The sequence below is a fragment of the Macaca thibetana genome, chromosome 20, assembly GCF_024542745.1.
Source record: "Macaca thibetana thibetana isolate TM-01 chromosome 20, ASM2454274v1, whole genome shotgun sequence".
Taxonomy (NCBI): domain Eukaryota; kingdom Metazoa; phylum Chordata; class Mammalia; order Primates; family Cercopithecidae; genus Macaca; species Macaca thibetana.
The window spans coordinates 57,385,772-57,400,202 of record NC_065597.1 but is presented as its reverse complement, the minus strand read 5'-3'; the positions used below and the strand labels follow the sequence as shown (position 1 = coordinate 57,400,202).

The window sequence follows — 14,431 nt, the reverse complement described above, 5'->3', positions numbered from 1 at the left end:
TGAAAGAATATGAATTTTCTTTCAATTCCTAGAAAGAACTATGCTCCTCCCTGTCAGAGCACATTACATACATTTTTCTCTCTCATCTGGATTCCTCCCAATTCCCACTCACCCTTCAGATCTTAGCTTAACTGTCACTTCCTTGGGGATCTGGATGACCAGATCAGATTACAGTCTGTGCACACTGTTCTCTCTGACATAGCCTGTATCTTAGTTTTAACTTTGTATTGATTGGATTTTTATTTGATTAGCATCTCTCTCTCTCCGACTTGGCTGTAAACATCACAAAGACAGAGATCATGGCTTTGATTCTTCACTGCATCTTCAGCTTCTCCATATGGAACCTTGCAATAGTGTAGGCACTTACCAAGTATTTATTGAACTGAATCATGCACGTCTGAAATAATACTAGACTTAAACTCTAATCAGCTGAACTACACAGATCTAGAACTGCCAAAGAAATTATTCCGAGATCGCTAGCAGGTTAGGAAACGGAAATTTTATGGGGAGAGATGGAGGAGTGCCTATAACGTAAGATGGTAGGCAGGAGGTTGATGCCCACAGGATGTCCTCACTGTGGTTCTGCCCAGGATCCTGTGTTGGCTTTCAAAAAAACCACTCATAGAAATAAAATCCCTTTCTCAGCAGAGTTTCACAGGTTCACTTTTTTTCTTCAAAATACACTAAAAACCCAAAAATATGTGATCAACTTGGTCTGAAAACAGTGAGATATGCCTGAATTCTTCCCACCTAAGAAGTGAAACTGGCAATCCAATTTAGAGGCATGGTAAGCTTTGCAGGTCAGAACCAATTCAGGGTGTCTACTCTGTTAATCCTTCCTTTCAAATAAGAGCATTCAGGACATGTGTCTGGGTAAAATAAAAAACCTTACAACTTACGGGGATACAAAATCCTTTTGCATGAGGAAAGCTGAAATTCCACACAGGTACCACAAGATATTATGCATGCTCCAATCGAGCAAAATGTCCATCATCACAAATATGAAATGTTTCCAGAAAGTATCATAGCGTGGTTTCCCATCTCCTGTATGGCTAAGGCTCCAAGGTCTGTGAGTTAATGCTGTTATTACATTCCGATCTGTTTGTCTCATCTGAAAAGGAATTTGGGGAAGTAAAATAATGATCATATATAAAGTTGAATACTTATTAGTTTAGATTTAGCCAATGTGCTCAATCAGATGAGGTGGTCATGGTTGGTACCCTGCCCCGGTATCTACGAAGTAAGTTCTCAATCATAAACCCTTTGAGAAAATAATGTGATGGATGTAAAGCATTAATATGCAGTACATATGAGAACTTTTTTTTCCACAATCCTTAAAAACTGCAATCCTATCTTTAAAATGGAAAAATTACAACCTCAGGATCAAATTTTAACAAAGTCACGAGAATAAACTTTTAATTGGATATCGACTTAAATCTTGGCCAGAGATAATTAATTAGAACTCAGTGAGGATGGAACCAAGGTCAGTTCAAGATGGGCTGGTTAGTTTGGGCCCTTTCCAGAGCAAATGGCTGAAAAGAGTTGTAGGGGTGAGGAGGGGAATGGGGAAGTGAGGTGGTAAGGGAGAGAAGGGATTGTGATGAGATAATGGGAGAGGGCGACAGAGAAATGGAGAGATGTGGATGGAGTTCCTTCAGTCTCTGCTCTTGTGCTCCTTTTGGGGAATGTCTTACACGTTTTAAAGGACTGTGTGGTCAAGGAAGTTTGGGAAACACTGTTCCAAATGTCTGCAAGCCCCATGACCCTATTCATCTCCATGATAGCTTCTATTGATAGGCTCTATCCTCACTAAAAATTTTCAATGTATGCTCTGTTGGTCACTGGTAAAGAATGCTACGGAACCAACTCATTACTTTGGAAACTGGTAAATAATAGGCAAGATTAAGCATTTATTCTGCCTCTTCGGTAACTAAATAGTAAAAGAGGAAAAGTTTCTTTTTATAGATCTATTTCAGCTAATGCAAGATGTAATAGAATTAAAATATCAACATTTTGTAGCTCCCTAGAAAATGGACAGATCTGGCCAATGAGCATCAACAGCAGCTAACCACAACAGGAGTCAACCAGATGTCAAGTGCCTCCTGACAGAAAAACACCCTCATCTCTAGAGTTATCTTGCCAAGAATAACCAATCCTAACCTCATCAAGGCAAGCTTCCAGCTCTCACTACCAGTTTATAGAAAATAAAGAGAGAAAAGTATTAAACCATATCATGGCATAATCAGCAAAATCTGGACTTGGGTAAACTCTACAAAACAATAATCTGGTTTCTTTAGTAAATACAAAACAAGGACTGCCCCCCTCACCCCCCCAAAAAAAAACAAAGAGAGAGACAGAACCTGCAAGTTTTAAGATTTACAGTTGCTGGCAGGGCATGGTGGCTCACACCTATAATCACTTTGGGAGGCTGAGGCGGGCAGATCACCTGAGGTCAGGAGCTGGAGATCAGCCAGGCCAACATGGTGAAACCCCGTGTCTACTAAAATACAAAAAAATTAGCCAGGCATGGTGGTGTGTGCTTGTAATCCCAGCTACTCGGGAGGCTGAGGCAAGAGAATTGCTTGAACCCAGGAGGCAGAGGTTGTGATGAGCTGAGATCATACCACTGGGCGACAGAGCGGGACTCCGTCTCAAAAACAAACAAAAGAAGATTTACGATTGTAACACGCAGATCTTATTTGGTTCCTATTCAAATGAGCAATTTATGAAAACCAAAAAACCATTTATGACATTTCTGGGACAAGTCAAAATTTATACACTGACTGGATATTTCATGATATGAAGAATTTATTGCTAATAATTTTTAGATGGGACAATGACATTGTGGCTATGTTTTTAAAAAGGCATCACTAGGTTGGTTACGGTGGCTCATGCCTGTAATCCCAGTACTTTGGGAGGCTGAGGTGGAAGGATTGCTTGAGCTTAGGAGTTGGAGAACTGCCTGGGTAATACAGAGAGACCCTGTCTCTACAAAAAATAAAAATAAAAATAAAAAATTAGCTGGGCGTGGTAACATGCGCCTGTGGTTCCAGCTACTTGGAAGGCTGAGGCAGGAGGATCATTTGAACCTGGGAGGTCAAGAGTGCAGTAAGCCATGATCACACCACTGCACTCCAGCCTGGGAAACTGAGGGAGAACCTGTCTTTAAAAATAAACAAAATAAGGCCGGGCGCGGTGGCTCACGCCTGTAATCCCAGCACTTTGGGAGGCCGAGACGGGCGGATCACAAGGTCAGGAGATCGAGACCATCCTGGCTAACACTGTGAAACCCCGTCTCTACTAAAAATGCAAAAAATTAGCCGGGCGAGGCGGCGGGCGCCTGTAGTCCCAGCTACTCGGGAGGCTGAGGCAGGAGAATGGCGTGAACCCGGGAGGCGGAGCTTGCAGTGAGCCCAGATCGCGCCACTGCACTCCAGCCTGGGCGACTAAGCGAGACTCTGTCTCAAAAAAAAAAAAAAAAATAAAAAATAAAAAAAAAATAAAATAAAATAAACAAAATAAAATAAAATGGCATCACTTTTTAAAGATTCTTAATGCAATTTTATGGATAGAATAACATTTGCTTCAAAATAACACTGGGGAAGATCAATGGGGTTATGGGTAAAATGAGCTGGATAACAGTTATGGTGGAGGGGGGGTGCACTGTACTACTCTATTTTATGCATGTTTTAGATTCTCCATAGTTAAGAATTTATTTTATGAAGGTATGTTCTGCTATTAGTTGGTGAGAAGTGGGGGCTACATAATTCTTTTCTGTTCTGAGAATTTTACCACAGTAATCTGAGTGAGCCTATAAATAACATAAAAGAAGGGGCAAAAGAGGAATGGCATTCTATAAAGGGTATGAGTACATTCCCCTTTTGGAATTTCTCTTATTAATTTAAAAGAGGAGCTTCTCAACTGTGACCTTGATGCCATTCAATTTAATAGGCATCTATCCTGTGCTTATGCAGCCCAGTGCAATTATCTACACTAGCTCACCTAATATGATAAGAAAAATCCTGAATATTACCTTATAGATAACTTCTGGCAAGAAAGAACAGACCACACTATTATTGTACAGTTGAGGAAATTCCATATACATTTTCTTTAGAGCCTCAGTAGCCTGTAAAATAGAGAGATTCATATATTTAAAATTGATTAAAATGTGACAGCCCCAGCCAATAACTATCATATATTAAGTATAACCCTATGGAATAAAACAGAAGGTTACTAGAAATGGAGGTGCTAAAAGTATTGGCAGAGTCTACTGTCCACTGGGATGCATTTTAAACTCACACCAGCAGCAAACAAGGAAGAAGGTGGGGTACTGCTGCTTTACTCCCTCTGAGGGCCTCATCCCTTTTGTCATACTTTTGAAAAGTGTGGTAAGCTGTAGGCCAGATGAGGCCAGAGGCAAAATTTTCCTTGCCTTATACCCTAGTTTATCCACTATGAGAAGTCCTTTCATACCCAAAGCTCTCCCTGTGCCTTTTCCAAATGAAACATGAGCCAGCCAGTCTGGGAACTACAGAGGGTAGATTTCTCAGTCCAGGGGACTGAGAGGACGCATCACTCATCACCAATATGGAGGCAGAAGCAATGGGGCAGGGGTAGGAGGGACTGGGAAGAGTTAAGAGGCTCCCAATTCTTCCCAAGGTGAATAGAAGTTTCTTTTTATAGTACTCTAGCTACAAAATGAAGAAGACATGATAGAATTTAAGTATTATTTGGTAATCCCTAGTGAAGTGACATCAATAGCAGCTAACAACAAGAAAGTCACCAGCCATGTGGCATGCAATGCTGCTGCTGCATAATTTGTGAAACACTGCTAATTTTTGGGATGTCAAACATACCCCTAACCAAATATGATGAGCAAAATGCATTCCCCCACCAAAATAAAAAAGAACACAAATTTTCCAAGTCATGCCTCCTCTTCACTAATGCAACTGAAGGTGAGCTATAGAACGCTGTTTTGTTTTGTTTTTGCTGTTTGAACAAAGACATGCGCTGTAAACTCTTCACATTTACATTATTTAATTCTCACAACAACTCTATGTGGTAACTGCTTTTAGTATTCCCATTTTACCCATGAAGAAACTGAAGCTCATCAAAATTAAGGTTACCCTGTAGTAAGAGCTCAGTCAAGGTCTGTTGGACTCCCAAGCCCATGATTTTGGCCACCATGCTCTACTAGCTCCACTTTGTTGCCTACACTTGTCCCTCTCTACTACCATCTTGGTGAATTAGGTCACTATGTTCTACCCAGTCTTGGCTGAACACCCATGAGCACCCATCGAGAAAACTCAAATAGCTAGATTTTTAAAAAAATGTCTACTTCTTTTTAAAAAGTATTCTAAGAGAAGCCAGGCATGGTGGCTCACACCTGTAATCCAAGCACTTTGGGAGGCCAAGGCAGGCGGATCACTTGAGGCCAGGAATTTGAGACCAGCCTGGCCAACATGGCAAAACCCCATCTCTACTAAATATACAAAAATTAGCCGGGTGTGATGGCACACGCCTCTAATCCCAGCTGCTTGGGAGGTTGAGGCAGGAGAATTGCTTGAACCCTGGAGGCAGAGGTTGCAGTGAGCCAAGATCGCACCAATGCACTCCAGCCTGGGCAACAGAGTGAGACTCTGTCCCAGAAAAAAACAACAACAAAAAAAAACCTAAGAGAATAAGCATGAAAGTCAGTATACCGTGGGTGAAATGTAGGACCTATCAGCATTCCCAAATGCGGGCTGCAACATCAACAATGAGTACCTGAAGTGCTCATTAAAAATACACGCTCCTTGAGCCTACCCTAGATATTTTCAGAATCTCTTCCCTAGGGAGAATGGCCCAGTAAATTTGTATTTTAAAATAGGTATTCCAGGTGATTCTAATGCAGACCGATTAGAAACCTAGTGGTATACAACTATCAGTTTACCAGAATAATAAATTAGTTATCATTCTCTTCTTTCTTCAAAAATAGGAGTTAACTGTAATAAAATTAGAGTGTATACTTAGGCTCCACATTTCAGGTTTTTTTTTTTTTTTTGAGACGTAGTCTTGCTGTCACCCAGGCTGGAGGACTACTGGCACAATCTTGGCTCACTGCAACCTCTGCCTCCCCGGTTCAAGCGATTCTCCTGCCTCAGCCTCCAGAGTAGCTGGGATCACAGGTGCCCGCCACCACGTCCAACTAATTTTTGTATTTTTAGTGGAGACGGGGTTTCACCATATTGGCCAGGCTGGTCTCAAACTCCTGACCTCAGGTGATCCACCCGCTTCGGCCTCCCAAAGTGCTGGGATTACAGGCATGAGCCACCGCACCCGGCCCATTTTGGGTTTTAACAACTGGTTTTAATGATATGGGATTAATTTTTAAAAAAATGGCATCATCAGAATTTTCAACCAGTAGATGGCCATTACCGATTATTAATATTGCTAGGGGAAAAATACTCAAGTTGCCCAAATGGGGAAAAAAGTACTTGCACTTGAAAAGCTGGTTATAAGAGAACAAATGTGATCAGAATCATATCTTCCCACTGATTTTCATTGTAATAATATGTTCTTATGAGTAAAAGTGCAGGCTCTAAAATTTAAGCCAAATTTTATCTAGGAATGTCAAACACATTTGAAGAAAATAAATGATTTTCTGATAAAAGTATAGCTGCTAAAATCAATGAATAACAAAACTATACATAAGGGATATAAATTATACAAAGGGATAAATCTATGTAAAACGTATATGTTCTGTTAACTATTAGCTTTTAATATAGGAATTCTCTTTAAATGCAGTCCATAGTTGTCCATATAAGGCCCTTAACTTTTAAGCTAGATAAAATTGGTCTTGTATACAACTTCGGAATTCCTTTTTATGAGGTTACTTGGGTGGTTTTTTCTAGAAGTGCTTTTCACTGTTTACTTAATATCTTTTGTAAATGCTTTATGTAAATAATAGAAACTTCCATTTTGTGCTGGTTATTGAATATCAGAAGTTTTGTAAAGGTTCCATAAAAGGTTAAAAAGTTCCATAATTTACTGTTTTCTTAAATGATGTAGATTCCTGCATTGTACACTTCCATTCAACAAATATAATTTATAAAACTAAGTTTTAAAAAGAATAAATAACAAAATATATGTAATTTCGGAAATGACTATCAATGAAATAAGATTCCTTTTTAACAAACTGAAGTCCATGGTTTAAACTGTACCTTGTTTGCATGGCCTTTGACATCAAAGAAGATTGTGAGGTTATGGTTTAGGCACTCTGCAACGGCTTCCCTCAGGGTAGGGATCTTTTCATCAGGGAAATCATTCCTGTAAGAGAAGAGAAAATACATTGTAGGAAAAAAGAGGAAGTGATAACCTCTATTGTAACAAACATTTTGCAAATGTCTCCCAATCAAAAGGAAAGAGTATTTTCTCCAACATTTTTTCTTTGACCATAGTAAAGTCCAAAGATAATTTACTGTAAGTTTTTTTGTTCTGTTTTGTTTTGTTTTGAGATGGAGTCTTGCTCTGTTGCCCAGGCTGGAGTGCAAAGGTGCAATCTCAGCTCACTAGAACCACCAACTCCCGGGTTCAAGCGATTCTCCCGCCCCAGCCTCCCAAGTAGCTAGGACTACAGGAGTGTGACACCACGCCTGGCTAATTTTTTGTATTTTTAGTAGAGATGGGGTTTCACCATGTTGGCCAGGTTGGTCTTGAATTCCTGACGTCAAGTGATCTACCTGCCTTGGCCTCCCAAAGTGCTAGGATTACAGGTGTGAGCCACCACATCTGTCCTACTGTAATAATTTGATCCAAAGTATAGATATTATTTTTTCCACATTTTTATTGTTATACACTTAGACATATTTCTGTGATATGCACACAATGTATAATGATAAAATCAGGGTATTTAGGATGTCCATCACCCCAAATATTTATCATTTCTTTGTGTTAGGAACATGTGAATCTCCTAGCTCTTTTGAAATATACAACAGATTGTTAACTATAATCACCCTACTATGTTATTGAACATGAGAATTTATGCCTTCTATCTAACTGTATGTTTGTACTCATTAACCAAATTCTCTTCATTCTCCTCTTCCCCCAACCGCATACCCTTCCCAGGCTCTGGTAACTATCATTCTTCTCTCTACCTCCATGAGATCAACTTTTTTAGCTCCCATATATGAGTGACAACATGTAATATTTGCTTTTCTGTGCCTGGCTTATCTTATTTCATTTAACATAATACCTTCAGTTCCATCCATGTTGCTGCAAATGACAGGATATTATCCTTTTTTATGGCTACAAAGTATTCCATTGAGTATATTTACCACAATTTCTTTATCCATTCATTCACTGATGAACACTTAGGTTGATTCCGTATCTTGGCTATTGTGAATAGTGTTGTAATAAACATGGGGCTGCAAGTATGCCTTTGATACACTAGTTTCCTTTCCTTTGGATAGATACCAACTAGTGGGATTACTGGATTGCATGATAGTTCTATATTTTTAGTTTTTTGAGAAACCTCCATACTGTTTTCCATAATGGCTGTACTAATTTACATTCTCACCAACAGAATATAAGAGTTCCCTTTGCTCTGTATCCTCGCCAGCATCTGTTATTTTAAAAATCTTTTAAATAATGGCCGTTCTAACTAGATAAGATGGTATTTCATTGTGGTTTGGATTTGCATTTCCCTAATAATTTGTGGTGTTTTTTCATATGCCTGTTGGCCATTTGTGTGTCCTCTTTTGAAAAATGTTTATTCAAATTAGGATTTGAATAGATGTTTTTAATGAGATTATTATTGTTTTTGCTGTTGAGTTCCTTGTATATTCTGGATATTAGTTACTTGTCTGTTGAACAGTTTGCAAATATTTTCTCCTATTCAACAGGCTGTCTTTTCACTGTTGATTGTTTCCTTTGTTGTACAGAAGCTTTTTAGTTTAATATAGTCGCATTTGCCTGTTTTTGTTGCCTATGCTTTTGAGGTCTTAGTCATAAAATCTTTGCCTAGACCAATGTCCCAGAGCATTTCCCCTATGTTTTCTTCTAGTAGTTTTATAGTTTCTGGTCTTAAATTTAAACTTTTAATCCATTTTGTGTTGATTTTCTAAATATAGTGAGAGGGGTCTAGTTTCAATATCCTGCATATGGATATCCAGTTTACCCAGTACCAGTTATTGAAGAGAGTGTCCTTTCCCCACTTTATGTTCTTGGTGCCTTCATGGAGAATCAGTTGGCTATAAATATATGGATTTATTTCTTGGTTCTCTATTGTATTCCATTGATCTATGTATCTATTTTGTGTGTGTGCGTGTGTCTGTGTGTCAGTTTTTATACCAATACCATGCTGTTTTGGTTACTGTGGCTTTGTAGTATATCTTGAAGTGAGGTAGTATGATATGTCCAGCTCTGTCCTTTTTGCTCCGTATTGCTTTAGCTATTTGGGCTTCTTTATGGTTCCATATGAATTTTAGGATTGTGGCTTTTCTATTTCTCTGAAGAATGTCTTTGATATTTTGATAGGGATTGCACTGAATTGTAAATTATTTTGAGTAGAATGGTCACTTTAGGAATATTAATTCTTCTGATCCATGAGCATGGGATGTCTTTCCATTTGTTTGTGTCCTCTTTAATTTTTCTCATCAGTGTTTTGTAGTTTTCCTTGTAGAGCTCTTTCACCTCTTTGGTTATATTTATTCCTAGGTATTTTACTGTTTTTTTGGTAGCTATGTAAATGGGATTGCTTTCTTGATTTTTTTTACAGCTAGTTCATTATTTACATATAGATATGCTACTGATTTTTGTACATTGATTTTATATCCTGCAATTTTACTAAATTTGTTGATCAGTTCTAACAGTTTTTTGGTGAAGTCTTTAGGTTTTTCTACATATAAAATCATGTTGTTTGCAAAGAGGGACAATCTGACTTCCTCTTTTTCCAATTTGGATGCCTTTTATTTCTTTCTCTTTCCTGATTGCTCTAGCTAGTCAGTCATTCCATATTTAGCGAAATTGATATGAAGGTCGAAAGAATCATGGAAGAAGTATTTAATCATATTATCCAGAGTTTGCTGTACTTGGGACTGAGAAAACTGAAAGTATCCAGTAAGTACAGACTAAATGCAATAATAAACTTTCCTTTTATTGCATGAAACTTTCAAACATGCTATGGTTGCTTTTAACCACAAGTAGATTGGGCTGTAATGGTATAAGAAGCAATAAGTAAATGGCTTGCACAAGCACTTTTAGAAAGCTTAAGACAACTGGATCACATGGTGGTGCCTAAGACATTTTTAATTCATATCCTGGTGACAAGTGAGCATTGAAAACCCAAGACTCGTAGATGAGAAGAATTGAAGCACACAGATACCTGAGCACAGACATTAGAGATTGATGGTCTTTGGTTTCTTACATTGTATAATGGATGTTATTTTTCTCTGTTTTGTTTTCCTTTTCTGGTGATTCTGTGCTTCTGACACTAGCTATAAATTGGGGTTCCCACTTCCTCCTCCTTGGGTTCAATTAATTTGTTAGAGTAGCTTGTGGAACTCAAAAAAACATGTTTACAGGTTTATTATAGAGGATGTTACACAGGATACAGATGAAGACATGTGCAGGGTGATGAGGTATGGGGAAAGGGGCACAGAGCTTCCATGCCCTTTCTGGGTGCTCCATCATTCAGGAACCTCCATGTGTTCAAATACAGATATTCTTGACCACAGACGAGCAACAACAAAAATTATTTAATTTTAAAGAAATCAGTGAATTTCCATTGAATTAATAACATTATTAATAACCCTACTCCCAAAAGGGCAGAGTATATGCCACCTTTGGAAAACTCAGAGACTTAATTTTCAGATTGTAATTTCCCTAATAGAACCCTATGCAGGAGAAATTCCTAGGAATACATAAATCTGTTAACTGTATTGTGTATTTATTTAAGTGCAACTGTTTAAAATAAATAATAGTTTCTAAGACATAATTTTCTGATAAAGAAAATGAAGGCTAAGTGCTTGATACAAAAGAAATTAGTTCTTGTTTTATAATAAAATTATGATCTAACTTAATGCTAACTCAACTGCATTATTTCCACTGTAAGATCATGCTTTAAAAAAAGGGTAAGGATAGGCCAGGTATAGTGGGCTCATGCCTGTAATTTCAGCACTTTGGGAAGCCGAGGCAGGCGGATCACCTGAGGCCAGGAGTTCAAGACCAGCCTGGCCAACATGGTGAAACCCTGTCTCTACTAAAAATGCAAAAATTAGCTGGGTGTGGTGGCACATGCCTGTAATCCCAGCTACTCCGGAGGCTGAGGCAGGAGAATTGCCTGAACCCAGGAGGTGGAGATTGCAGTGAGCCAAGTTCGTGCCATTGTACTCCAGCCTGGATAACAAGAGTGAAACTCCACCTCCAAAAAAAAAAAAAAAAAAAAAAAAGGATAATTTAAACATTACAGGCAATTACCCCAGCCATTCTCATCAATTTCTATTCCCTGAGAGTGAAAGATGGGAGACCTGAATTTGTTGTTCCTTTGGCTGATCTTAGTTTCCTCCTTACCCTCCTCTTAGGACAAGCATCTCATCACACTGAGCATAATTCTAGAGAAAATATCTATTTTTTTCCCACAACATGATCCGTAAACACAAGCCAATTACTTCATTTAGTGTTCAATCACAGAAAACACACTCTGTTCCAATAGCAGAGCAAAGACTGGTTGTGTTAAAGATATTGGTGTTAAAGATATGTTGCCTTTGCTATGGTGTCTTCTTAAGGGATTTTTTGAACATTACAATTTCTTTTTTCCTAGGATGCACAAATTCCAGAGAAATGGACTCAGTGCTCCCTTAAAGGATTTTTAAGGGTAATGATGACCCTAAACATTTTTGCTTTAAGTGTTAACTTTGAACCCGACATTTTATTAGCTGCAATGTCATTATAATATTAAAACCACTCTTTCCCTTGCATAAGCAGAGCAATAAAATATCTGATGACAGTCAAGAGCAATTCTAGCAACCTGGACTCATAATTCTCAAGTGTTACCAATATTCTTTCCTGCCTACATTATGATTTCCTTTGGCTGGCTGATGTTTTTCAGATCCTAGGAAAATAGGTCTGAATCATCTTTTAGGAAAAAGTATAACTTAATTGTTGGGTCAAATACTTAATATTCAAAGAGAATCGATCATTGTCTGGATAATTGATACTACATGAATAACCAGTGAGCACACACTTTTCAGTATTGCAAAGATGACAAGCAGAGAGGGATTTAAATAACCGCATTCCAAAGTACAGTATATAACTCAGCATACCAATTTCAAGGGTGTTTACAGCTGTAAGTGGGGAAGAGGATGTAGGTTCTGTGGTCATGTAAGTTTGAGAAAAGCTAATTTACAAGTAAGAATCAGCTGACGTGGACTGTTTATCCACAACAGAAGTATTCAGAGTACACTATTTGATCTTATTTGAACCTGTTTTTGTGGAGCATCTTGTAAGATTAGCTCTGGTATATATACTTTGGAAGCTACGTTTACACTCTACCAGGAAAGAATTAAATTAGACACTGAAAGAACTTTCGCTCTTACAGGGTTGAAAGACACTGGGGGACAGCTAAAAACAGCATGATTTGGACTAAAACTTGGGATAGATTCTAGTCTTGGCTTCTTTATGAACTAGTTATTTGCCCTTAAGTAAATAATTTAACTTTTCTGGGATTATCTCTAAAGGCAAGATTGATCTAGATCTACAGTATCCTATATGGTAGCCACATATGGCTATTTCAGTTTAAATTTACATTTAAATTAAAAATTCACTTCCTCGTGTCACTAGCCACATATCAAGTGCTCAGTAGTCACAGGTACCCACCATATTAGACAGTGCAGATATAAAACATTTCCATCATTGCAGAAAGTTCTACTGCAAAGTGCTATTCTAGATGATTTCTAGGATACTCTCTATTCCTACAATTCTGTGATTCCTCAGAAGTTTGTTATGAGGATCAGAAGAATTAAAAGGGTTAAGTTAAAATGTAATATTATAGTATTACTTGAAGCTTTTAATGAATGTATAATTTGCTTCTTGGTACACCTGAAGGCAAGAAGATTGCCAAGCAATGGCTTTCAGCCTCATGATTCTATAGTGACTAGACAGAGCATTATCTTGAGAATGATTCTGAAGCCAAATTTAGCCTCAGTGGGAAAGACTAAAAACATAATGCCGAATTTCTGTTGTTCCTGGCACTTGCTCGTTACTTAGGAGACCTATATACAGTTCAAAACAAAACAAGACAATTCTCCTGGGGCAGATGTAATTAGAAGGCACCAGTGTCTATCTGTCATTTCCAATAAAAGCTAAAAGATCTGTTTAAATGACAATAAACTACTTACCTGAGTCTGTGGTTTGCTGCAGGATTCAGCTTCCTAATTTGTTCAAACGTCAAATCACACAATCGACCAGTCCCATCGGTCGTCCTATCTACTGTGTTATCGTGCATTAAGACAGGAATCCCGTCAGAAGTAAACTCAATGTCCAACTCCACGCCTGTTGCTCCATTCTTAGCTGCCTTAACAAAAACATCAACAATATTGCTGTTAACTGGCCACAAACATCTTTTTGCATCTAACCACCCAAAAGACCAGCAGGGCTGGCTAAGACAGCTGTCCTTAATGATTCATTTTCCTTCCACTTCCCCCACCAAACAGCAATCCTGACCTGTTTCTGTTTTCTGTGTATATAACCTTACCTCAACTCCTAACTGATGGATTCCTTAAAAACTTTAATTTCCCCACTCTTCTTACTTCACATTGGAAGACTGGGAGACTTCAGGAACTTGCGTTTTATCTGGATGCTTTAACTATATGGTTCATCAATGGCTTACGAATACAGACAGTTCCACTGTTTACCTACACTCTTTGTTGTACAGCAGTTCTGATGATCACCCTGTGGTTGTTGATGAGTCAAATATTTCACTACTTTGGCATAAATGAGTCAGGTTTTTGTTGGTTTAATTCCACACTCTACCACAAAGACACCACGCCTGCTTCTAGGACATACCACATTTTGTTTATGTAAGCAGCACTGGCTGTTGGCCAGTAAGTTGGTAAGCTTGATGAGGTAGATGAGAATTTATCTAAAAAGAGAATTTGACACTTAAATTACATGAGCCATGCTCCTCTGGAGACACACTATCTAATGTTTGCTTCCTTGGCTTCCTCATCACAATAAAGATGTGAAAAGCTCATTATGATCTATCTATATATATATATTTTTTTGAGACAGGATCTGGCTCTGTTGCCCAGGTTAGAGTGCAATGGCATGATCTCAGCTCACTGAAACCTCTGCCTCCTAGGCTTAAGCCATCCTCCCACCTCAGCCTCCCAAGTAGCTGGGACTACCGGCATGTGCCACTACATCCAGCTAATTTTTGGATTTTTTGTAGAGA

The 14,431-nt window shown here is 38.4% G+C and overlaps 2 protein-coding genes across 4 annotated transcripts in view; one reads left to right on the top strand and one right to left on the bottom strand.

Annotated features, from left to right (window-relative positions):
* Nucleotides 1-14,431, top strand: part of IQCK (IQ motif containing K) — a 959,718-nt gene that overhangs the window by 605,035 nt on the left and 340,252 nt on the right. The window lies entirely within an intron of this gene.
* GDE1 (glycerophosphodiester phosphodiesterase 1) overlaps nt 1-14,431 on the bottom strand; it is a 241,834-nt gene that overhangs the window by 2,243 nt on the left and 225,160 nt on the right. Inside the window, exons 3-6 of one of the 3 annotated variants that reach the window (XM_050775023.1) lie at nt 13,377-13,552; nt 7,203-7,308; nt 4,034-4,126; nt 900-1,111 (exon numbers count right to left, since the gene is read on the bottom strand). In XM_050775023.1, the coding sequence (XP_050630980.1) occupies nt 900-1,111; nt 4,034-4,126; nt 7,203-7,308; nt 13,377-13,552 (587 nt within the window). The remainder of the gene's footprint in view (nt 1-899; nt 1,112-4,033; nt 4,127-7,202; nt 7,309-13,376; nt 13,553-14,431) is intronic. The other 2 variants (XM_050775024.1, XM_050775022.1) reach the window with 2 other exon arrangements.